This window comes from Gracilinanus agilis, chromosome 1 (assembly GCF_016433145.1).
Source record: "Gracilinanus agilis isolate LMUSP501 chromosome 1, AgileGrace, whole genome shotgun sequence".
Lineage (NCBI taxonomy): Eukaryota > Metazoa > Chordata > Mammalia > Didelphimorphia > Didelphidae > Gracilinanus > Gracilinanus agilis.
This window is the reverse complement of record NC_058130.1, coordinates 559934678-559959856: the sequence shown is the minus strand read 5'-3', so window position 1 is coordinate 559959856 and position 25179 is coordinate 559934678. Positions and strand designations below refer to the sequence as shown.

The 25179-nt window shown below is 38.3% G+C and overlaps 1 protein-coding gene across 1 annotated transcript in view; it reads left to right on the top strand.

Moving 5' to 3' along the window:
• The first annotated feature begins 10857 nt into the window (after positions 1-10857).
• Positions 10858-25179, top strand: part of PTPN2 (protein tyrosine phosphatase non-receptor type 2) — a 96631-nt gene continuing 82309 nt past the window's right edge. Inside the window, exons 1-2 of the mRNA XM_044683203.1 lie at positions 10858-11055; positions 11165-11255. Coding sequence (XP_044539138.1) covers positions 10987-11055; positions 11165-11255 — 160 coding nt within the window. The 5' untranslated portion in view covers positions 10858-10986. The remainder of the gene's footprint in view (positions 11056-11164; positions 11256-25179) is intronic.

Sequence of the window (25179 nt, the reverse complement as noted above, 5' to 3'; positions counted from 1 at the left end):
ATTCACCCAGGGGAATCTGAAAATGGACCTGGCAAAAGCATACCTTTTTACATTTATTTGGCACTTTAAAGATTGCAATGAACTTTACATTTATGATCTTGCTGATAAGAACTCTATGAAGTAGGTTCTATAGATATTATTAATCATCCCCATTTTTCAGATAAGGAGACTTCTGTCCAGAGAACTAAAGAGACTTGCTCTTAGTCATATTATATGTCATTAGTGAGATGTGAGTCTAGATTTTACTGATTCCAGGCCAGTATTTCATCCACTACTACAGATAAATGCTGCTATAGTCAGGAGAGTAATTGGTTATACTAGGAATTAAAAATGGGTACATTCTTCAATTTTCATTTTCAAGAAAATTATAATCTAGAAAATTAAAAGGTGTTGCAAATGTAGCATAAGAATCAAGTTACAGTGACAGGTATGTGGCTCAGTGGATAGAGAGCCAGGCCTGGAGATGAGAGATCTTGGGTTTAAACCTGATCTCAGATGTTTCCTTGCTGTATGATGCTGGGCACTTTATTGCCATAGGATAGCCCTTACTGCTCTTCTTTCTTGGAACCAACACTTAGTATTGATTCTAAGACAGAAGGTAAGGGTTTAATACAGAAGAAAAACAACCGCTTGAACACATGGGTTGATGCAGACATGGTTGGGGATGTAGACCTGAAAAGACCACACTAAGGCAACTATCAATAATATGTAAATAAGTCTTGATTGATCACACATGTTAAAAACAGTGGAAATGTGCATTGGATATGGGGGTGGTGGTGAAGGGGAAAGTAAAAACAAGAGTCATGTAACCATGGAAAATTTTTCTATAAAAATAAAATTTTTAAATTAAAAAAAAAAAGAAGGTAAGGGCTTAAGAGGGAAAAAAAGACTAAAATTACAGAAATCACTCCTCAAAGTACATGTTACATATAATCACAAACTACATAGCAAGAGAAGTAATTTATTATACATAAATTAGAGCTTTAAACTTAAAATATTTCTCAATGAAAATACAGAATATTGTATACTGATACTTATTATAAAATGTACTGTTGCAATTAAGTCCTAGTATACACTGAAAATTTCTAAGACAAAAGAAATGAGTCATAGAGAAGGAAGGGAACTCATCATCTCCAGTCCTTTCATTTTATAGATGAGGAAATAGGTTCAGAATAGTAAAATGATTTTCCCAATGTCACACATGTAATAAGTGGTAGATTATGGATTGTGAACCCAGGTCTTCTGCCTCTAAATCAGTCCTTATCCCACTGTACTATGGGTGGAGAGAACTCTAATTGAACTCAACCACCATGGCTAATCTTAGTCATAAATTAATCAAATAGAAACAAACCATTCAGGATTATCATAGCCTACATAAAGTAGAAATCAGATCTAGAGTCTCTCCTTATCTTTATGATACTATAGGTTCCTCTAAATAGGCTCACATCAACTTTTTTTTACAGTTATTTATTAGAACTCAAATTTTGGGGCTAAAGGCCAGTATAAAGCTTACAGAACAAAGATCAGATAGAGTGTGATCTTTTGAAGAAGTTCCAAAATTGAGATCAGGTACAAAGAACCCCAATTTCAAATATGTTAGGATGGAACATGTAAGAGTTGATTTAACAAGAGAATAAAGAAACCAATGAATCAATTTATCTACTTAACTCTTACATCTTAAAAAAAGAAAAGAAAGAAAAAGAACAACTTTCCATTCTGATTTTTGAAGTGCTTAGCACTAAAATAAAAAAATTTTAAACTACAAAATGTCAGCAATCTATATTTTCTAGATTTGTTCTTGAATAAACATACACTTCAGAACTATGTCTGGCATGGTTCAAGATATAGTGTAAAATAAAAAAGAAAATGTGTAACCCTGTTCCACCTAAGCCTATAGCAGTTTCCTGAGGAAATGCCTTGTGGTGTCTACTAGGTGGCCCAGGGCCATAGGGCTATCCTTCAGAAATGGCCCTAGGCTTAGTAATGAAGAGTCAACATTTATTAAGTACTTACTATGAAAAAGGTACCAGGGGTGTAAAAATGAAAAACAATAGTTCCTGTCCTGTTCCACCCAACAGTTTAAAAATTCAAGAAGCGGATCCTCAAGAACATTTCTACTATCCAGAGACACTACTTTCAATCACTGCAGTGTATGGGAATAGTCTGAAAGCAGATATCTAGCTTCTTTTACAATTAAAAAAGCCAAAACTCAAACCAAGTACTTCCAAATAACTAATGCTGTACTTTTCTTTCTTTCTTTCCTTGTTTCTTCCTTTTAGTGGATGAAGAGAGAGGGTATACTATGAATAAATTAAAACTAATCAGAACTAGCTTGAATTCTTTGAGTTTTTTATTTGCTGGTATGAAAGAGATTCAAAATTTATGGCAAACTTCTCTGACATTGATCTCTTTCCTATATTCTAATTTAGCTGTCTTTTCTTTCCTGAAATACACCTAGGCATTATATTCCCATACCATCTCTATGACACCTCCTAATTAATAAATTCTATTTATACTCTATTTAAACCTACAAAAAATAGTATTAAAATACGTGCCCATTCTTACATAGTAGAGGAATATACAAAGTACAAAAGAATCCTCTGCCAATTTTTAATCTCATTTCCTGGGAGATTGTTTTGCATACAATAGTTACTGCCTAAAATGCAAATTTCCTGATGTCAAATTATTCTATGATATATCCCTTAATATTACTGTATTGATGTTCATAATGTTCTTTAGGTGGTTTTGAAAAGATTAGCTTTTCAGATTGACCCTAGTGGCAGATATCTACACTTATGTATAAAAAAGAATTTTCCATATTCATTTAAGAATTATATGTAGGGGGCAGCTGGGTGGCTTAGTGGATTGAAAGCCAGGCCTAGAGACAGGAGGTCCTGGGTTCAAATCTGGCCTCAGATACTTCCTCACTGTGTGACTCTGGGCAAGTCACTTAACCCTCATTTTTTTAGCCCTTACCACTCAGTACTCATTTACCACAGAATATTGATTCTAATATGGAAGGTAAGGGTTAAAAAAAAAAGAATTATATACAGTCTGCCTAATTTTAACAAATGAATCAGTCTCTCATTTATCACTCTGTAACTTATCAGAAGAGATAAGCACAGAAGGATTGTGCAATCATTACTATGCCATCGTTTTTGCTCAGTGTTGATGTCTTGGCATTTAATATTTAACACTTGGGTGTATTGAAATCACTCTTTTGTGACACTGATTTTGATGATGATTAAAATATAACATTTAAAAACATAATCTAGTTCTTTGAACTATAGTTTTAAATCTGTACTTTGAACTGCTACATCTCCATAAATACACTATAATGTTAGGGGCTCAGAAATGAAAGATTTGTTACTAATAATATATTTAGTCATGTTGAAATTATTACCTTTGAAGTTTCATTTATCTTATTTAATATTAATAATCCATGTTATTCATATAAATATTATCTTCACCTATACAGTGAAAATCTTTCTGAATTTTTATTTCAAAGATTACCCATAGGGCACTTAGATGAAATGGTGAATAGTCAAGTTTGTCTTTGGGACCTTTCCTCAATTTACTATTCTCCTGACATTTTCTTTCTGCCCTGGCCTATGCTCCTCATCATGGAATGACTAATACATCTACTTCTCAGTGTGATGTGGATTTGTAAAACACATGCACAAATATTTTCTGCCTATTTTCAGTGTACCTTATGAAAGCCTGAGGGAAGGAGGAGGGGCATTTCTTCTGGCCCCAAATATGATCTTGTAAGAATTCCCTAATGGACTGCTAAGCCAGAAATCCATACAAAAAAAGAATGGCATGTCCTTCTACCTCTCTTATTTCCTTTCTGGCTTCAAAGCATGAGGACTATTTTGAACTTCATCCAGAGAATCTAGTAGAGGAAGGACAGCTGCCCTATCTCTCATCTGGCCCCATCTGGCAATACACACATGTCCTGCCTATGCAAGCCTGTGTCTAGGACAAGGTGGGACTCTTATTTTTCCTTTCCTTAAGGAAGTAACCTTGTGAATTTCCAAAAAAAGCATGAAAAATGGTAGTTGCAGCTGTAATACTGCCTTCCCATGGTATGACAATAGCAGCAATATCCACTCCATTGACAGTGGCACACATAGTGTCCACCAGAGTGGTAGTGATTGATAGTAAGAGAAATATCTGCTTTGCCAGTGGCCTTTCATCACTGGGCATTAGGACAGTTTAAAAGAAAAGCAAAATGTAAAAATGTCTAATTGGCAGTTCAGCGTTCTATATTATCTCCCCAAGAGGTTTGAATATTAGCCTCAAAAGGAGTACTAGTTACTGAATTCTGGACTGGGAGTGGTGGTTCCAACCTTTGGTCCCTGCTGCTGGGGAGGCTGAGGCTGGTAGATCTCTTTGGCTCAAGGGTTCTGAATAGCAGAAGGGTAAGTTGTGGAGGTCTTCTAAATTTAGCATTAACACAGTGGCTCCTGGGAGAAGGGGAAAAGGGGCAAGACAGTCCAGATCAGAAGTGGAACAGGTCAGAGCTCTTTTACAAATCTGAGTGGAACTGTGCTGTGAAGGACCCTTGCATTTCCATCCTGGGCAAGATAGGGAGACCTAGTCTTTATAAAAAGAAAAGATCCTGAATTCTATTAAAATCTGTTATTACATCCTGTGATTCTTTTTTTTTTTATCTTTTTTTTTCTGTGTAGGAATAAATCTTTTTGCCTAATTCTTATTATGCACTAAGCACTTCTTTTCTTATGTCTCTTTTTGAGAAGTCCCTGGACATGAGTCAAAAAAATAACAAGTTATCAGGGTAGCTAGGTGGCTCAGTGGATTGAAAGCCAAGCCTGGAGATAGGAGGACCTAGGTTCAAATATGATCTCAGACGCTTCCTAGGTGGGTGATTCTTGAAAAGTCACTTAACCCCAATTGCCTTGCCCTTACTAGTCTTTTACCTTGGAACCAATACTTAATATTGATTCTAAGAAAGAAGGAAAGGGTTAAAAAAGGTAACATGTTCTCTTAGATGCTGGGATTGGTGTTTAATGAGACAATGAATGTGAGAACCGAGAGTGGAATCTTCCTATTTAGACATAAGGTTTCACCAGAGCTGAACCTGAGCAAATATCAATGATTAGGAACAGTCAGTGTTGCAGGTCACCAGATCCTGTGCTCCCAGTGGCAGCAGTTTCTCTATGCTAGATTAGGTTTTCTAGGTCTGCCTCCCCAGGGCTCTTTTTTATATTCCAAAATTATGCTTTCTCTTACCCAAGTTATCAAAATGCCATTCAGTCAGTGGATAGTAGAGAAGCGTCTGAGGAACTTAATTTACATCAAAGAATGAATTATAAAATTTTAAGGTAGTTAGATTGCAAAAAGGGCAACTTATTATCCCAAAGGAATTATACTTTAATGGTGGAGTTTCAGCAAAGATGTTTAGGGCACATGAGGTGTTCCTGATAGCCTTCAAATTATTTTGGGCCTGCTTTTTCATCCACAATGATGCTGAAGCCAAAGAAGGAGGTGATCATCCTTCCAAGAGAGAAGCTACATGTCAAATGCCTTGAATGTCAAGAAAGCAGTGGTTTAGGATGTCTAAAATGTCAACAAAAGAAAAATCTACCTTCTGACACTTTAATTTCAAAGACAGATCAATGTCTTTCAGAAAAATTCCCCTAGGAGTCAAAACCTTGACTATTTTCAAGTTTCCCTTAACCATTGAGTCTTCAGTAGAGAAGAATGAAGGCAATAATACTCCAATATTAATTGTGGATATCAAGGCCAATAAACATCAGATAAAAGAGGATGTCAAGATGCTGAATAATACCAATTTGGCCAAGGTAAAAAAACTTATGCAGCTTGATGGAGGAAAAGAAGGCTCATTTCTCAACTATGGAGCTTTGGATATTGCCAACAAAACTAGAACCAACTAACCTGCTTTGTATATAATAAAGGTTTCTAGTATATGTATATAAAAAAAAAACCACCCCCAAACCAGGGAAGTCATCTTCTCCACTTAGATATAAAACTGGCCCTGTGTAGATAGATTTGCTGTTTCCTTTCCTTTCCTTTATTATATTCTGAACAGCATCTGAACTACAACCTTGACTGAAGAATGAGCCATATGGCTGAAAAGAAAAGCTAATTAAAAAAATGAAAAACCTTCCCCAAGGGGATGGTGTCAGCCTAAAGTCATCATAAATGGAAGGAAGAGTATGAATTAAAAAGAAAAGCAGGGAACCATTTGAATTTAAGTACTGAACCAGAACTCAGAAAACCTGAGATCTAGGTTTAGTTTTGGCTCTGCCATTTATTAGCTGAAGAACTGTAGGCAGTATTTTTATTTCAATAACAATATTTGTAAAATTATTATAATACTCTTATCTTTGTACTGTAGGGCTCAAACAGATAATAGGTATAAAAATATTTTATAAACAAAGCATAGTGGAGTATGTAAATGTAGGGTATTATTCTGTTTATCAGTGATTTTCAAACTACCTTATTTGTACATCCTAATTCAAGACTCTGAATTTATTCCCAGTAATCAATTCTTGAGAAATCTAAAATATGGGCCATTGAAAAGTTTACATTTTTGTCTCATGTTGTTTTACATTTAATTTTGTTTTAAAATGTATTTAAGTCTTTAATAATAAAATTAGAAATGAATGAAAACAAATACATTAAAGCATAAAGAATTGGTATCTCAAGCCTTTCTCCTCAGATCAAGCCCTATTCCCTTTTGTGTCCTAAGCACTTAGAAGTATCACTGTCTGGGATGATCAAATTCCAACCTTCTACTACTGCAGTTCCAAGGAATGGAAGAGGTCCTGACTTGATTCTGCAGTGCTGCTCTTATCTCCACTTGGGTCCCCTTGCCTCCATTCTCCATTCTGTTTGCTATAATGGCTGCTGATTACCCTGCCCTGGGCATGCTTCTTACTTCTCACTAGGCTCTTTAGGCACTCACCATTTGCTCCTGGGTTTTAGGATTATAATTCTCTAGAGACTGTATATTAATTTACAATTATTTATTAGACAGTGAAAGTGGGTTGGAGAGAGAAAAGGCACATAATCACATGGCTGGGCCTAGTTAACCTGAGCTCACTGTTCTCTACATGTCTCTGTTCCTTAGGCCAGGAAGCTACGTCCTGGGAAAGAAACCTCAAACTTCCTTGATCCATACCTTAAAACCCCTGTGACACTTTTTCTGGGTCTCTTTAGTTGGTCAGTCTGGGTCAGAGATGAGGCTTTCAGATGCCAGGAGTCACATGGGACATAAAGAATCTTCTGAAACATCCTCTCATGGACACATGTGTGCCTTGTTCTTAACAAAGAGTGGGGATGAGGCCAAAATGAATTTTCAAAACTTTCCTTTTAAAAAGGAAAGAAGGGTACAAATTTATATTAAATTCACACATGGGCCAATGGATGCCAATAACATCAATGTCAAATAGCATCTGGCCTCAAATTCCTTTCTCTGTGATTATTGCCATTTTGTCTATTAACCCTGACTAACAGTATCTACTGGTGTCCATGTCACTGTCCTGGTACTTCTCCACGTAGATGACTTTCCTATTGGCCCCATTTCTCACTTATATGAATGTATATGTAAACCAGAGTCATACTTGGTACATCTACATAAAACTCTCTTCATTGAAAGAGAGCACAATTAGTCAGTGCTTCATCCCTATGTGAGTGATAGAGCTGACAAAGCTTAGGAGAGGAGAAATTATTTTCTTTTTTTTAATGTTATGATATCTTTTGTTTTTAGATTAATTAAATTTCTTCCAGTATCCTTCCCATTTGCCTCCCCCAGAGAGCAACACCAAATAAAAATGAATATTTTTGAAGGAAAAAGAGGAAGGAAAAAATAAGCCAAAGTAATCAATACATTAAAAAGTCTGAAAATCTATGCAGTGATCTATACCTGTGGGCTTGCCACGTCTTCAAAGGAGAGAGTCATCTATCTCTTCTTTAGAACGATGCTTGCTCTTTGTAATTATGTAAGATACTTTTACTTTTTCTGTGGTCATTTTTCCCATTTACATTGTTGTAGGAGAAGAGAGATGTCTTCTGGCTTCAAATGAGGAAACACATGGCTCCAAGTTCTTTTCAAAGAAAGATCCCTGGAGGGAAAGAAAAACTGGGACGAAGCAAACATGTAGAGGAGCTGAAGTCTCAATAAGTCCCTGATTTACATCTTGTTACATTACAGATTTGGGGGAATGTTGCCTAGGTGAAATTGAGAAGTCTCTATCACTCCCCAAAGGAGAGCTCACTTACTTTGTATATTGTTTATTATATTCTAATTTGTATAATTTCTTTGATTTGTTTGCCATCAGCTTGGATAGTGATACCTTGGATAGGGAGTTTATTTGATATTCACTAGTTGTGATGACCTTTTTACAACTGGGATTTGAAGGAAAGGAAATCAAACCTTTGCATAAAGCTTGGAGTACTATTTCTCCATTAAGGGCTAGTGTATGTTTGGAATTGGGGAGATGCCATTTAAAAGTATGTTACAAATTTCCTATGGACACATGGGGACTATGAGACTACATTTCCTGTGATTCCTATGGGTTTCCAGTTTCCAGTTTTTGGGCGTGGGGACGTCAAACATCCCCACGCATAGGGCAGCTTAAATTCAGAGGGCCTGGAGAAGGCCTCTTGGGTTTCCTGGTTAGCTGGCTGGCATATGAGAGAAAGAGGATGAGCACCAGCGGTAAATTTAAAAGATAGTCAAGTGCGGTCATAGATATTTCACCAATAAGGCCATGGCTATTAAAATATTAATTTCTTTTATACTATCAGTCTTAATCATTTTTAATCGTAACACTAGTGACCAGGAAAATGACTTGAATCTAAAAATCATTTCTCTTATTAAGATTGGGAGGGGGAGCTGTAGAAAGATATAATTTTAGTTTGATATCCCTTCTTTAGGAAGGAAAGAAATAAGTATTTATTAAGAACTAATGATGTATTGTGCATTGTAGTACGTGTTTTCCAAGTATTTCATTTGATCATCACAACAAACCCATGAGGTAGATCCTATTATTATACATATTTGCATTTGAGGAAAATGAGACAGTGGTTAAGTGACTTGCCTAAGGTCACACAACTAATGTTTGAGGTCACATTTGAACTCAGGTTTCAAAAGGTACACAATCCAATCTATAAGAAATTAATCTATAATGGTGGCATTTTAGATATCAGAATAGATTTGTGAGAAATTAGGTATTATAATAACAGCTGGAATATAAATAGTGCTTTACAAATATTAACTCACTTAATCCTCCTACAAATCTGACGGTAGGTTCTATTTTTTAATCTTCATTTTACAAGCAAAAAAACTGAAACATATGAGGTTTAGTGAAATGCTTGAGCCTGGGTTTAAATGCAGGCATGACTTCAAGTCTTGCATTTATCTATTGTGCCACCTGTCTCCAAATTAAGGGTAGAAAGGCACTTCCTGTGACCTTCAAAAGACACACATCATAAATTTAAATCTGGAAAACGTCTTACTGCTCATAGGATCATACTAGTGAAAATATCTAGTCCAAGGCCCTCCTTATGCAGATGAGGAAATTTAGTCTCAAAGAGCTCACTGACTTGTCCAAGGTCACTCAGGTGGTTAAGTGGCAAAGCTAGGCTTCAGACTCATATCCTCTGGCTCCAAATCCAGTATCCGTTCTATACATCCCAGATTCAGCTCAGATGCATTGTCTTCTTGGAAGACTTTCTTGATTCCCTCTTCTCTGCTCTCTTGTATGACTAATACTGCCCCTGACATCCAGTTTAATATAAGTTCCATGAGAGCAAGAACTGTTTAATTTTGACTGTCCATCTCCATTACCTGCTTATATAGTGCTTTGGTATAAGAAATGTTTCTTGAATGAAAAATAATGACTAGCATCTCTAGAGTTTTCAGGCTTGCAAATAGTTTTACATATATTATCTCAAATATTAGTTCCATTTTACAGATGAGGAAACTGACAGACAGAGGTTATATGACTTGCCTAAGGTCACACAACTACAGCGTCTGGGGTTGGATTTGTATATTGAATTTTTTCAGCGCTTTATCTGCCCCGCCACCAGCACTGAACTCTGCTACAAGGGTTAAAAAACCAAGTTAAAAAGTTAAAAAACAAATAGAAGCTCGCAATAACGTGCGTTTTCCTTCGAGAGCTTAAGAAATGTGCAATTTGAGCATAGCAGGGTGTAAAAGGATTTCTACGCCGTTACACACAACTGTTGATAATCGGGGCTAGCCTCAAAAGCATGGAAGGGAGACCGGGGACACTCTAATAAGACAAGTCGCAGAGGAGGCGCCAATTGCATGGGTAGAGGGTGTTTCCTCACCTGGAGGCTCCCCATGAAATGAAATCCCAGGTTCTGTCCCTATCCCTAAAGACAAATACTTGAAGTTAAGACTAAGAAAAGAACAGTGGAGTAGGGCGAAGGAAGAGCCCCGACTAGTTACTTTCCAGAGTTTCTGCCCGTTGTTCCACTCCACGCGCGAGCGCTGAGCCGACTGGACCCTAGCGTTCCTCCAGGGGGTGGGGCCTGTGAGCGTTCGCTCCTCCCTCCTCCCGCCCCCTCGGGATCCTGCGGTCCAGCAGGGTGGTCTCTAGTGGCCCCGCCCCCTCCCCACCTGGGCGCCGATTCCCCGAAGCGGGGACCACTCCCTCGACTCTCCCTCTACGGTCGAATCGTAACCACCCCCTCCACCCCACCCCTTTTCCGCGCCAACTCAGCGTGCTGACGTTCTACGCTCCAGGTACTTTCCCGGCCGCGAGCAGCTGGTGTTCGGCGTCGTCGCTGGGGGTTGGTGGGGGGGGCGGGAAGGAGGAGAAAGCAGGGAAAGCATAGCGCGCATGCGTTAGGCGGCCGCAGCCGGGGAGACGAGTGCGGCTCCCACTCTGCTGTTATACAGCGAGGACGGGGCATGTGCCTCTCCGGCCGCGGCGGCTCTTCTCGCGCCAGGTCTCGCCCGCCACCATGTCCGTCACCATCGAGCGGGAGTTTGAGGAGGTGGATGCTGAGAACCGGTGGCAGCCCATGTACTTGGTGAGTCTTAGGGGTTAATGTGGCGGCCGACACCGCCTACTCTGAAGGATTAGGGCTCGGGCTGTCCCTCAAGTCTCCCGTTCCCTCCCTCTTTTCTCCCCTCTCTGAGCGGAAGTGGCTGAACCGAGGCGCGCGGGCTGTCCGGGGACTGGCTTTCAGGTGCGCGCTCCGAGTGCGGGGCGGCGGCGGAGCGCGCCTGCGCCCAGGATTTCTTTTCTCTCAATAAATAAATAAATTTAAAGTAGTGGACTCTTCTTGTGCGCGCAGGCGCAGAGGTGGTTCGTGAGGTCGAGGAGGACTCCTACAGCGGCCCCTGGTGGTGGGTTGAGACTTGCTTGCTTTGGTTGGGCCTGGGACTTAAACCCCTGGGAGGCGCTTTAAGGAGGGGGGGAGTCTGTGGCATTGCCCGGGCCAGAGCTTCGCCGCATGCACATGGTCACATAAGTTCAAACGATGTAGCTTTTCGCCCTTGCCCCCCAAAGACTATTAAATTACGTCACCCGACACCCTGCCTCCTGGGTGGAAGCAGCGAAGAGGGGCCTGTGGAGTCGTCTTTACTACTCCATAGCCTGGTCGTCCCTGACAGAGTTATAGTAGTTTATGTAAAACATTAAATAAGTCCAGAGATGAGGTTGGGTGGTTGTTATTTTTTTTTATGTTGTATCCCATGTAGGTATCAGACAGGGGAGATGTGACCTCCATATAGAACCTGAAGAGGTTATGAAAAACTAGGTTAATCGCTGTGCTTTCTTCACTTGTTAGTGTGTCTGCAGTTTGTCCAATTCCCAGAGAAGCTACTTGCCCCCTCAGGCTGTAAACACGGTAGCCTTTTCTAAAATGAGCTCTGGTCCGAATGGATTTAACTTCACTTCCGTTTGCTTTGCATTTAACTATAGTGTATTTAGAGTAGTTGTAGTTTTCCAGATTTGAAGGGTTGGTAGATATTGCTGGAAGGAAGAAACTAACTTTGAGTGAGTGAGGGTTTTTTTTTGTTCCCCAATGAAATGAATGAATGAAGAAACATCCTTCATTCAGTAATTACTTACTGTCTGTGAAGCACTTTACTGAGTGCTGAGGTTACCAATTGAAAACATAGTCCCTGCTCTCAAAGAGCTCACATTCTTATGTGAGAAAAGACATGCCTAGGAAGTTGAAGTTTTAAGTGAGATGGAAAGATGCTCTAGTCCTTAGGGTTCAGTGGCAAAGCAGATGATAATGCTTCATTTTTAAAGTCAATTTTCACTAAAAAAATCATAATAGCTTATGATATTGAACTATTTGATAGTGTCAAATTCTATGGAAGCAAGAAGTCTCTTTTCTGAATCTTTATTGCACCCGTATGTGCAACACCCACCAAAGCAGTTGACAGGCCACATCTGGGGGTGTTACTTCTCAGGAAGATGCTAGAAGCAGCCCCTGTGACTTGGGAGGTGTTTTTTAGGTGTACTGTACATTTGGTGGATTTAATTTAAGTAAATTATGTACTGTACCTTTTAACTCAAGTAAAACTGAAATTCTTTATACAAGTTGATATTTTTAACTGAACAGAGATTTATAAAGTACTTTGTATATGCAAGACTGAGGAATACAAAGATGAGAAATAAAACAGTCTCTGCCCTCAAGGAGCAAACTGTGGGATGGGAAATAAGAGATATTAGCAAATCATGCAAATTAGAAAATAATTAAGTACATTGGGAAGGGTGAACAGTGATCAGGGGATTCTAGGTTGAGAGGAGGAATCTTTACAAAGGGCTTAGTTTTAACCCCAGATTAATTATTATTAGACATGAGACAAGGGATGTTGGGATGTTAGGATGTTAGGCTATAAATGAGAATTCCAGTTTTCTGTGTAACAGTTGATTTTTCTTCATTCCTATTCTATTAGAAGTAATGCATAATAGCTTATTTCTGTATGTTATCATATGATTTTTACAAGTGTATTATGGTAGTAGTAGAGCAGCTAGGTAGCATAGTTGAAAGAGTGCTAAGCCTGGAGTTAGGAGAATTACCTGAGTTCAAATCTAGCTTCACACACATGCTAGATGTGTGGCCCTGGGCAAGTCACTTAACCCTTTTTGCCTCAGTTTCCTCATTGGTAAAATGAGCTGGACAAAGAAATGGCAAACTATTCTAGTTCTTTGCCAAGAAAACTCCAAATGGGGTTATGAAGAGTTGGACTTGCCTGAAGATAGTAGTGATGATATGAAGTCAGAAGACATGGATCCAGATCTTCTCTCTGTTACTTGCTACATATGTAACTTTAAGCAAATTACTTTACCAATGGGTTTCATTTTCTCATCTGTAAAAGAGGAGATTGGACTAGATTGGACTAGACTTCTGAGGTTTCTTTCAAAATTAAAACTATGAGCTTAAGTGAAGGCAATACTCAGAAGGATGACTTGCTATTGGGTCACATTGCTAGTCAAGACCAGAGCTAGAATAGGCCAATTCTTGTTGCTTCCTTTTTTCCACCATACCAAGTAGGGTTTTTTAATGCTCTGATTCACATAATATAGGATTTGATTAGAATCAATGTCTTGATTTTTTAGAAAAGCTTCTTATGGTGAAATTCTTTAATCACAGAAAATCTTAAATAAACTCAGGTAAATTCCAGTGAGAATTTTAGTATGGGGTGTTTGCCAATTGTGTCTTCAATTACAATTACAATTACATTTGTTCAACAGAGGCAACTGTTTCCCAATATATGCTCCTGACAGTAGCATGCAAATTTGAGCTTTAAACTTAATGAGAAATAACTTGGTTGATACAAAATTGTAGATAGTCTTTAGGTAATTTTATGACTTTCCCCCATGTCATTGTGTGATAATAACCCCACACAAAGAACATATACTAATAATGACAAAAAGATGGGCAAGTAGCCTTAGAAGAATTTAAGGAGAAAAAAAGTTTAGGGACATAGAATTCAGTCACACTTAACCCTTTGGAGTGGCAGTTGAAAGATCATTCAAGAAGGAGTTAGGAGACCTAGATTTTTATTACAGCTTTTCTAATAGTGAACTAAGTTAACTTTACAAATTTTTTTAAATTAATTTTTGTGCAAAACATTATATTAGGTGCTGGTGGTGCAAAGGAGAAATAAGATGTTCCTGTGCTAGAATTTAGTAGAGAAAGATAAACATGTACATGAATATAATTCAAGTTGTAATATAACTCATAAGAGAGGTCCATGATTACAGATTGTCATGAGAATTTTGATGATTGAGAAATGTCTTCTACTTGGGAAGATGAGAGTATGGTTTATGGGAGAATTGATACCTAAGCTGGAAAGTATTTCAGCAGGTGGAAATTGGGGATAAGTGGGATGCATTATAGGAATGTAAAAGGAGGTTGTAAGTTTAGATTTTCTAAATCAGTTTGTTCTTGAAATAGTTTTGGACTTCTTTTGTTTTGATGGTACCTACACATGACTAGTTTGGGGAACTTAAGGATATTAAATACCTCCAGAATTAAAGCAGTTAGAAAAATTTTGAAGCCAGCCTACCATCATACTGAAAAAGTGTAATATTATTTTATAGACATAATTGCACATTTTTGAAGGAAACTGTCAGTGGTGTTGAAATTTCTTACAACATTAATATAATTTGGATTATTGAGGTTATAAGGAGTACAGTTTTAAAGATACTAGACATGGATTTTTAAGTTCTCTTTCATGCCTGATTTTATGACTTTGCTCTAAATCAGAGGTACTTAACCTTTTCCTTTGTGTCATGGACTCTTTTTCTAGTAAACCTGTTGGTCCCTCTTCCCAGACAGATGTTTTTAAATAATTGAAGGAAATGCTGAATTTCTATTAGAGATGAATAAAAATAAAAATGTAATTTAAAAAAACTATCCAAGTTTATGGACTTCTTGGATTTGTTGATCCCATTTCATTTCCTTTTTCCCCCTTTTCATGCTAGGCAACAGTAAAATAGCTGGTAAATCTTAATTTTATTATTTTGACAAACAGTATTTATTTGGAAGTATCAATGCTAGTCTTTTGAAGACTTCATAGAGTACTTTGGAAGAATGTTCATTCACTTCCTTTCTAACCCTTCTCAGACACAGCTAGCTGAAATCTTAGACTGGGGTTTTAGAGGGGATGAGAATCCATATGAGAGTTTATGAGACTGGAAAAGGGAAGTGAGAAGAGGGAAATGGGGAAAACTCAGTGACATAATGTATAGAAAAATGAGTAGCTATATCTAAAATATATCTAAAATAACCTGTTCAATTATTAAGACAAGCCAGCAACCATTAAGGGTTTACTTTATGCCAGGCATGGAGATACAAAGAAGATAAAAAAACAGTACCTGCTCTGAAAGAGGTCATATTCTAATGGAGGAAACAACATGTAGATAATTCTGTACATGTAAAATATATACAGTGTAAATTGGAGGTAATTTCTGAGGTAAAGTTTTAGCATTGAGGGAGAACCGAGAGGTTTCTTGTAGAAGGTAGAATTTTAGCTGAAACTGGAAGGAAGCTAGGGAAGTCAGGAGGTGGACATTAGGAAGGAGAGAGTTTCCCGAATAGGGGAGAGCCACTGAAATTGCTGGGATCAAGACATAGAGTGTTAATGTGCAAGGAACAGCAAGGAGGCTAGTGTCACTGAATTGAATAGCTGGTAGGGATGAATGAGTAGTATTAGAAGAAAGGAAAGGCAGGAAGGGGCCAGATATTAAGGGCTTTATATTAGATCCTGAAAGTAAAAGGGAGCAAATGAAATCAGTTGAATTGGGGAGAGTATGTGCAATGAGTGTGAAAGAGAAACAAAGACATGGTTAGGCTTGGGCTTTAGAAGTATCATTTTTTTTTTTTTAAATCCTTACCTTCCGTCTTGGAGTCAATACCTTGTATTGGCTCCAAGGCAGAAGAGTGGTAAGGTTAGGCAATGGGGGTCAAGTGACTTGCCCAGAGTCACACAGCTGAGAAGTGTCTGAGGCCAGATTTGAACCTAGGACCTCCTGTCTCTAGGCCTGGCTCTCAAACCACTGAGCTACTCAGCTGCCCCCTTAGAAGTATCATTTTGACAGCTGAGTGGAGAATGGTTTGTAGAGGCTTGAGGTCAGGAAGACCACTAGCAGCCCATTGCTGTAATCAAAGTTATGAGGTGATCAGGGCCTACACCAGAATGGTTTTAGTATCAGAGAAGATAGAATTGCTTGGACTTGGCAACAGATTGAATCAGGGAGGAGGTAGAGAGAGTGAGAAATAGAATGAGGTTGCGAGCTTGGGTGACCAGGAGGATGGTGGGCTCTCTATAATAATGGGGAAGTTAGGAAAAGGAGAGGGTTTGTGGGGAAGAAAGATGAGTTCAGTTATGTACATTTTTATTCAATAGAGTATCTTCTTATTTGTTCCTGTGGGTCCATAAAGATTTGTTGAATGAATGTGCAAATAGAATTGTAGCTAGAGTAGACAAGTTCTCCCTTCCCTGCCAAAAGCATCTCCAGCACACATTCTGACAATTAGAGATATTTCGATTTAATACATTGTATGTTTAAATATACCACTGTTGCCCTCCTTTTCCCCTCCCCCCAGTTAAGTCTATTAATTTTCAATTTAGGATCAATTACTTTCATAAAATTGCTTTCCTTCTATAAATAACTTCTCATTGAGGTCAGTAGCACTGAAGGGATAGGATTTTTGATTGGGAGGCATAGTTTTGGAGTTTGGGGTGCCCTAGTCAGAGATTTGCTTTTGGCATGTGTTTTCTAGGTTGCTGTGGTAGGGATCTTATGTTGAAAGAGGATGGGGGTGCAGGTGACATTGTTTAGAGATATTCTGAAAGTGACTCTTTTCTATTAGATACTCCAGTTATACTTCTTTGGTTCTTTCTATGCCCATTTAGTACTCCTCTTAGCCCTAGCCTTCCCCAGGGAATATCTTTTGCAGCTCTAGTATAATGATAGCTGACATTCATATAGTGTTTTAGGATTTGCAGCATATTTTGTATACATTAACTTGTTTCATTCCAAAAGCAAATATTTGTTAAATGACTGCTATGTGCCAGATTCTATGCTAGCAACTGTTATAAAGAATGAAACAATTCCCACTTACCAATAAGCTTATATCTAATGAAAGAGAAAAATACACATAAAAATGTATACATCATAAATGTAAAGTTAACTACAAATATATACAGAGTAGTTAAATGCAAGGTAGTTTGGGAGAGAGGGCATTTGAGAGTATTAGAAATGCAGAATATGGTAAATAAATTTCATCCTAAAGGAAGAGAAGAAGGACTCTGAGATGGAGATAAGGAAGAGTGCATTTCCAGCATGGGGGTTGGCTAGTGCAAAGGCATGGTAGAAAGATGGAGTAGTGTGTGAGAGAAACAGAGAGGCCAGTTCTTTGAGGCTGCAGTGTGTGGAAAGGTAGAGTAATGTTGACTAAGACTGGAAGATAGGTTAGTGCCAGGTTTTAAAAAGATTTTTAACTAAATAAAGGATTTTATATTTTATCTTAGAGGCAGTTGAAAACCAGTGAAGTTAGTTGACTTAGAGGAGTCACATATCAGTTCTACACTTAAAATCATGTTGGTGGCAATATGTGGAGGGTGGGTTGGAGGGGAGAGAGACTTGAGGAAGGTAGTCCAGTCAGTAGGCTATTGGAATAATCTAGGTGAGAGATGAAGAAAGCTTCAATTTATATGGTAGCTGAGTGAGTGGAAAGAAGGGGCTGGGTGTTAGAAATAGAAATGTTATTTGAATGTTAAAGTGATCCACTGAACTAAATACTAGAGGTATAAACTTGTCCATTGTCACATAGCAAGTTTCAGCGGTAGGATTTAAGCCTAGTTTTTACTGCCTACAGACTCGCATTGTGAACACTAAATAACCACCACCTTTCTTAATCTAACTTTTTATTCCTTCATTGAATCCCCATTCTTTAATTTCAATGGAGCAGTAGTTAAAATGTCAAGGCATATGATGTAGGTCAAAAGAATCTAGCCCTCAGATTTTTTATGTTCAAAAATATATCTTCTTGTTCATTCATTGCTTATTTTTATTTTTAAAACCCTTATCTCCTGTTTCAAAATCAAGACTGTATATTGGTTCTAAGGCAGAAAAGTGGTAAGGGCTAGGCAGTGGGGTTAAGTGACTTGCCAGGGTCTTGCAGCTAGGAAGTATCTGAGGCCAGATATGAATTTAAGGCTTCCCATCTCTAGGCCTGGCTCTCAATCCACTGAGCCACCTTGCTGTGCCCCTTCCCCCAAGTCATTAACTTTATTATTTCAAATATCTGATTTTTGTGGGGTTTCATTAAGAGAGGTTTAAACCCATCTACAACTTAGATGACCTTTAACCAGTTATTGTAATAAAAATATGCCATTGTGTATCCTTATACTAAGACTTGTATTTAATTTATTCTGGGAAATATTGTAGACATTTGTATAGTATGAATTAGTGAAGACATCCTATTCTTGGTAGGGAACCTAATTAATGAACTAAGTCAAGATCAGAAGACTGCTTGGCAAATGTAGAATCAGAGCAATGGGGATTGGAAGATGTAAAGAATACTTTCATCAAGAAATAGTAACTTGGTTGAGTGGCACTTCTCCTTTAAAGAGATTCTTGGCATTGTTGAGCTGTTTGTTTAAATTAGTGAACACACTAGTTAGCCCAAACAGTCCTGGGGGAATAACTGACTTCCAAGTTTTTTTTTTTTTTTTTTTGCAGTTCTTGAGAGTTAACGTACTTGTTTTCACTTCTTATTGTAAAATCTCTTTACTTTTTGTTTGAGCATATAGATAACATGCTACTTCAAATTAATAGGTAATTTTTTACTGGTTACATTTTAATTTAGTTGTTTCTTGATGACACATAGGATGTTTAGGTAAATTTCATCAAAACGCAATAAGTTTCCAAATCACATTCATTACTTCTAGATTTATTTGCTGAAAATAGCCAGGCTTTTTGAATTTTTGACATTAGTTTGGGAAGACATGAGCTTGAATCTTGCCTCTGGCACCATGACCAGGACAAGTTACTTAACTAATAAAAAGCCCAATTTTCTCATCTGTAAAAATGAAGCTAGTGATAACTATTTTCCCTATCTCACAACATTGTGAGACTCAAATGAGATAAGATATGTAAAACTGTTTGCAAACTAAAGTACCATATAAATGTCAGCCATATCCAACTCTTCATAACCTCTTTTTTCTTGGCAAAGTAAATTATTTTTACTGCCATAGTAAATTATTATTATTGGAAGGTGAATTGATTATGTGTCTATATGCAAGGCTCACTGTTCAGAATGTTAGGATAAAAGATTAAATTTTAAAATGGTCCCTGTCCTCAGAGAGCAAGTACTTGTTGAGATAAACATTTTGCCAAGCTAAATCCTTGATGTTAGAGTCCATCTATGGACTTGTAGTCCTCTGCCTTTTAACTACAGGAAAGTAAGGAAGGGAAGACATTTCTACTTATTGCAGAAGTTACTCTAAGGCCTGAATTATGAAGTCATGCATGACCAACAACTGGAAGAGTTGGGAAATTTGTAGACAGTAGAAGAAAGAGGATGTCTAGGAGAAGAGAGTAGAAATTAGCAGAGTATAACCATCTAGGAGAGGTGTCAGAGGTACTGCTATTCCTTCTAGTTTCTCAAGTTTTTAACCTAACCATTATCGTTGACTCTTCATTCTTTTGCTCCCTATGTTTCTATTTAGCTGTTACAGTGTGTTTCTCTTACAACTTTTTCTGTACTTACTTGGCCATCACCTTCTCATTATTGGCATCATCCTGGTGCAATCTTTCATCACTTAGTTCCTGGACTGTTGTAGTAGTCTGTTGATTGGTCTTGCCTGTCTCTAGTCTCTGCCTCACATCAGTCCATCCTATACTTGGCCATCATCAAATCTATCTTCTTAAAGTTTAGGCCTGGACCTTGTCAGACCCTCCTATTCATTGAATTCCAGCGGCTCCCAGTCACCTCCAGGATCAAATACAAAATCCTCTGTCCTTGAGTGCCCTTCATAACCTTCCCTCTCTTTCCAATCTTCTTATACCCCTCCACATATTTGCATTCCAGTGACACTGGCCTCTTTGCTGTTCTTGAAAAGACACTTCATATCCTGACACTGGGTATTTTTACTGGCTGTATCTCATGCTTGAAGCTCTCTCTTCATCTCTGCTTCTTGGCTTCCCTGACTTTAAATCCTAGCTAAAATCCTACCTTCGACAGGAAGCCTTTTCTGACCCCTTTAAAAAAATTCTAGTGCCTTTCCTCAGTTGATTATTTCCAATTTACCTTTTATATAGTATAGTTTGTATATAATTGCCAGCATGTTGTCTCCCCTATTAGAATGTGAACTCCTTTAGGGCAGGGACTATATTTTGCCCTTTTTTTGTATCTCCAGTGCTTATCACAGTGCCCAGCACATAGTAGGTGCTTAATAAATTTATTGACTGATTGAGAATAGTGCTTAGGACAGAGCTTTTAGGATATACTCACAGCTAGAGAGTGAAATAGTAATTGGTGTTGGTCCAACAAAGGAGAACAGCTATGAAAGTATAAAGAAAACAAGAAAGAATAATGTCATAAAAACTCAAAAGAACAGAATGTAACAAGAAGCATCAGGTGCTGCAGAGAGGTCAAGAAGGATGAGGCTTGAGAACAGATCATCAGATCTGACAATTAAAAGATCATTGGTAAGTTTGGAGAGAACAATTTTTCTTGAATAACCAAATTGCAAGAGTAAAGAAATGAGTAAGCAGAGTAGAGTCAGTGTAAAGCTTTTTTTCTAGTCAGGTTTCCCTCATTCTCTTCTTGGGCAGGTAAATTTTTTTTGAGCTAACTTTACATTTATCCCCATTAAGTTTCATATTGTTAATTTCCAAGTCTGACATTTCATCTTGTTGATTTTCTGGATCCTGATACTCATCTAGTATATGCTTTTCCCTCCCAGTCATGTGATAACCTGGAAATATAACTGATATCTTTGTTTTTGACCAGGCTGTAGATAAACATTTTGGAATAGAACAGGACCAGTGAAATGTTGATTTTTCTGAATCCTGATACTCATCCTGTATATGCTTCTTCCTCCCAGTCATGTGATAACCTGGGAATATAACTGTCATCTTTGTCTTTGTCCAGGCTGTAGATAAAAATTTTGGAATAGAAAAACGTCAATGACAAGTTGGTGGTTCTATACTTGTTATACTTTATTGAATTGATTTAAGGTAAGCAGAGTCTGATTTTTCCAGATGAGGAAATTGAGTTTCAAGTAAAGTGATTCGTCTAAGGTCACACACCTACTAACTAACTGATCAGTGCTTTTCTGAGACTAATTATAGGGGTATTTTCATTGACATCATAGATCAGAGTAAGGAGCAGCATGGAATAGTGGATAGAGATCTCACTTGGAATTAGAAAGAACTAGGTTCAAACCCCACTTTAGACAGTTACTGTCTCTAATGTCACTAACTAGGGTTCTCATCAGTCAGGTTCATTCTCTATCTTGTGCATTCCCAAATTTTAAATAGCAGTCTTTCAGAAGGACACATGAAGGTGGTATTTCTCTCTAAGGTCATGGTTATGAAAGTCAATAAGGGATTGAATGGCTTCTTCCACTGAGCCTATCTGGATCAGAGCCATCTTCCAGGCCTTTTGGAAGATCTTGAATCTTTTGACCATTCCTCCATTACCATCTATCTTCCAACATTGTTGTGAAGGTTAAAATGAGATATTCAGAGAGCATTGCAAATGTTTAAGTTTTGTATAATAAGCCTGGAAAAGTGGGTAGATAGAGGGATATCTACTTTTCTGACTTTTTATAGAGTTTTTTTTTCTGTAATCATCATTAGCATTAGAGATCAAAGTTTTTTTTTGTTTTTGAATCAAAACAATTCAATTCAATAACTATTTATTGTGCCAGCTACTGTGCTGCTGAGTGCTGGGCATAAATAATCAAAAAAAGAAATATACTCTGCTCTTGGGAAACTTAGACTTCCTGTGAGGTGGTGGGATACTTACTTGATTATAGTTAGATTTGACTATAGCTGTGGCTTTGGTTATAACATGACACCTTGGTTTCTTAAGTTCCTGACAGATACAATAAAAGATAACAACAGTGTTGTGTATATAACTAATGAGACAACTAGCTGGCATGGTGGATAGAATGCTGGGACTGGAGTCAGGAAATTCTGAGTTCAAATGCTGCCTCAGACATTTATTAGTTGTCTATTAGCATATGGAGTTTGAGAAAGGACTAGGACCTCTGAGCTCTTTTCAGACTGCTCATCCACCTTTGTGTCCATATTTCACCGAGCCAGGCTGACAGTAACTGACGGGCCTCAGACCCATCAGTGAGTTAGGGGATGTCTGCCCGCAAGCATGTGAAGATTTTCTACCCCCACCTCAGTGGGCAGATGAGAACAGTTTGTTCCAATAGCCATGAAGGTGGCAGAAGCAAACACTGGAATACTTAGAGCTGGTCATATATGGAAAGTACCAAGGTCATCTATCCACTGCATCCTAGGTCAATAAATGGGCAAACTACAGCCCACGGACTCCTGAAATGTTCTGTCTGGCTGCACGACATTATTCCTAATCTGACAAGTACAATGAGTAGGATACAATACAATGAAACTTTGAAAGAGTTGCCTTAGAAACAGACTGATAGATGAGCATTTCCTTTCCTTTGGCTCCCTCTTTAAAAAGTTTGCCCATCACTGTCCTAGGCCATGGCCAGTCATTCTAACCTTCAGCTTGCCACTGGACTTTGATAACTCTACAAAAGAGATTGGGGCTAGAAATGCGCATGGGTGGGGGGACTGCGGGGGGGGGGGGGGTGAAGGGGATAGGAGGAGCATGAATCAGGTAACCATGTTAAAAATGTATATTAATAAATGTTTAAAAAAAAAAGAGATTGGGGCTGATGTTTTGTACAACTCTGCCCCACTCAACCCCAATTCACAGGCAAGTCAAAATATCACTTTGTAGGGGGAGCAAGGTAGCTCAGTGGATAGACAATGAGACCTGGAGATGAGAGGTCCTGGGTTCAAATGTAACCTCAGGCTCTTCTAGCTGTATGATCCTGGGGAAACATACTTAAACCCCAATTGCCTCGCCCTTACAGCTCTCCTGCTTTGGAACTGATACTTAGTATTGAGTCTAAAACAAGGTAAATATTAAGACATCACCCTGTGTTGTCATTGGTTCTCTTCAAAAAGGACAAACAACAAACTTGTGTGACTTTGGATAAATCACCTCATCTGGAAAATGGAGACAATAATGGCCTTTTACATCCCAGGGTTGATGTGAAGAGCTTTGCAAACCTTAAAGCAAAACACCATATGAATAATTTTGTTATTGTTCAGTTGTATCCCACTCTTCATCATCCCTTTTGAGGTTTTCTTGGCAAAGATACTGGAGTTGTATGCCATTTCCTTCTCTAGCTGTTTTAACAGATGAGAAAACTGCAAATAGAATTAAATGACTTGTCTAAGGTCACACAGCTAGTAACTAGCAGGGGCCATATTTGAACTCAGATTTTCCTTATTCCAGGCAGGGTGCTCTATTCACCATGCCACAATGCTGCCCCATATAAATAATTAGTACTGAATAAATATTTGCTTTTTTTGTTGAAGCATCCTGCTCTGAATCCCTGTCTCCTTAACCTAGTGAAATGATTTAATCTAGAAGGAAATCTGAAACTCCTTTCCCTTTTCTTATTTTTGGGCCACGAATAAGCATTAGGCAGTTTGATCCTTACTCTGTCTTTCCTAGGTGCTCAAGCAAAAGGCAGTTTCTCACCAAACAAAAACTTTTTCTTCTTCTTCCTTTTCCTATTCTACTGTCTTTGCTTTTTCATTATTTGACTTTTTCCTGCTCAAATCTCAATTCAATACAACTACTACTTCTTAATTTTATAATCCCTTCATTCTTCCTACTTGATTCCCATTCATATGACTACCAAAGAAGAAAAGGAAGGAGGGTAGGGTTTGATTTCCTTAGCTACTCTTTTTTTTTTCCCTGTGGGTTTTATCTCTCTGACCAGTTTTTATTCTGATTGTATGTCTGTGGCTTCTTTTAGTTACTCAAAAAAGTATTAAGATTTACTTTGTCACTTATTGCCCTAAGATAGGGATAGTAATAGTTTATATTCAAATGATGTAAATTTAGAGATGCTTTGCCTGCAACAATTCCAAGTTAGTTAATACAAGTATTATGTTCATTTTGGAGATGAGGAAACTGAAACTCTTATTTCTCTTAAGTTAAGCAATTTACCCAAAATTAATAAGTGGCAAAACTGGGAATTCAGTCAAAATGCCAGGGTCTATGCTAGGAAAGGAACATTTAATATACAAGTGAGATATCTCCTGCCCTCAAAGCAGCTCAAAGTACAAAGAGTTGTGGCCAGGGAAAAGGGCCTTGGTCTAGGCCAGTAATGGTGAAACTTATAGTGACTGTGTGCCATGCGGCTAACCCCCCTCCCCTTTCCCCCCTCCCCTTTTTATTCCCCCCTCCCCCCCAACACACACACACACACACACACACACACACACACACACACACACACACACACACACACAACTGAGGGAGGAAGCACTCGCTTTGGGCTGATGGGCAGAGGGGTAGGTGAAGTGAAGGATGTCCTCAGCTTAGTGGAGAGGGGGAGGGGAGCAGCTCTACCCAAGTCCCTCTGTCTTTCTAGTAACCAACTCTGGTAAGCAATAGTATGCATGCCCACGGAGAGGGCTTTGTGTGCCCTCTTTGGCCTGTGTGCCATAGGTTCACCACCACAGGTTTGTGAGTGGAGCTACAGGGCAAAAAAATTGTCAAAATCTTTCCAGTAGCATTGAAAATATTTTATTATTGTCTGAACAAAAAGTGAAAAGGGCAAGGTTGCATGGACATAATGGCAGAGCTTGTTCTGACTAGGTCCTAGTGGATGACTAGATGAGATAAAGCATGGCTGACTTAAGTTTCTTTTACCTGAATTTGCAGTTAAAAGCCTCAGCTCTGGTACTTGACTTTCAAGTCTCAGCTAAAGCTGTATCTACAAGAAACCTTCTCTAGGCCTCTTTATTGTTGGTGCCTTTTTTCTGTGTCTATCTCCCCCTTATTGGATGGATGGATGGATGGATGGATGGATGGATGGATGGATGGATGGAT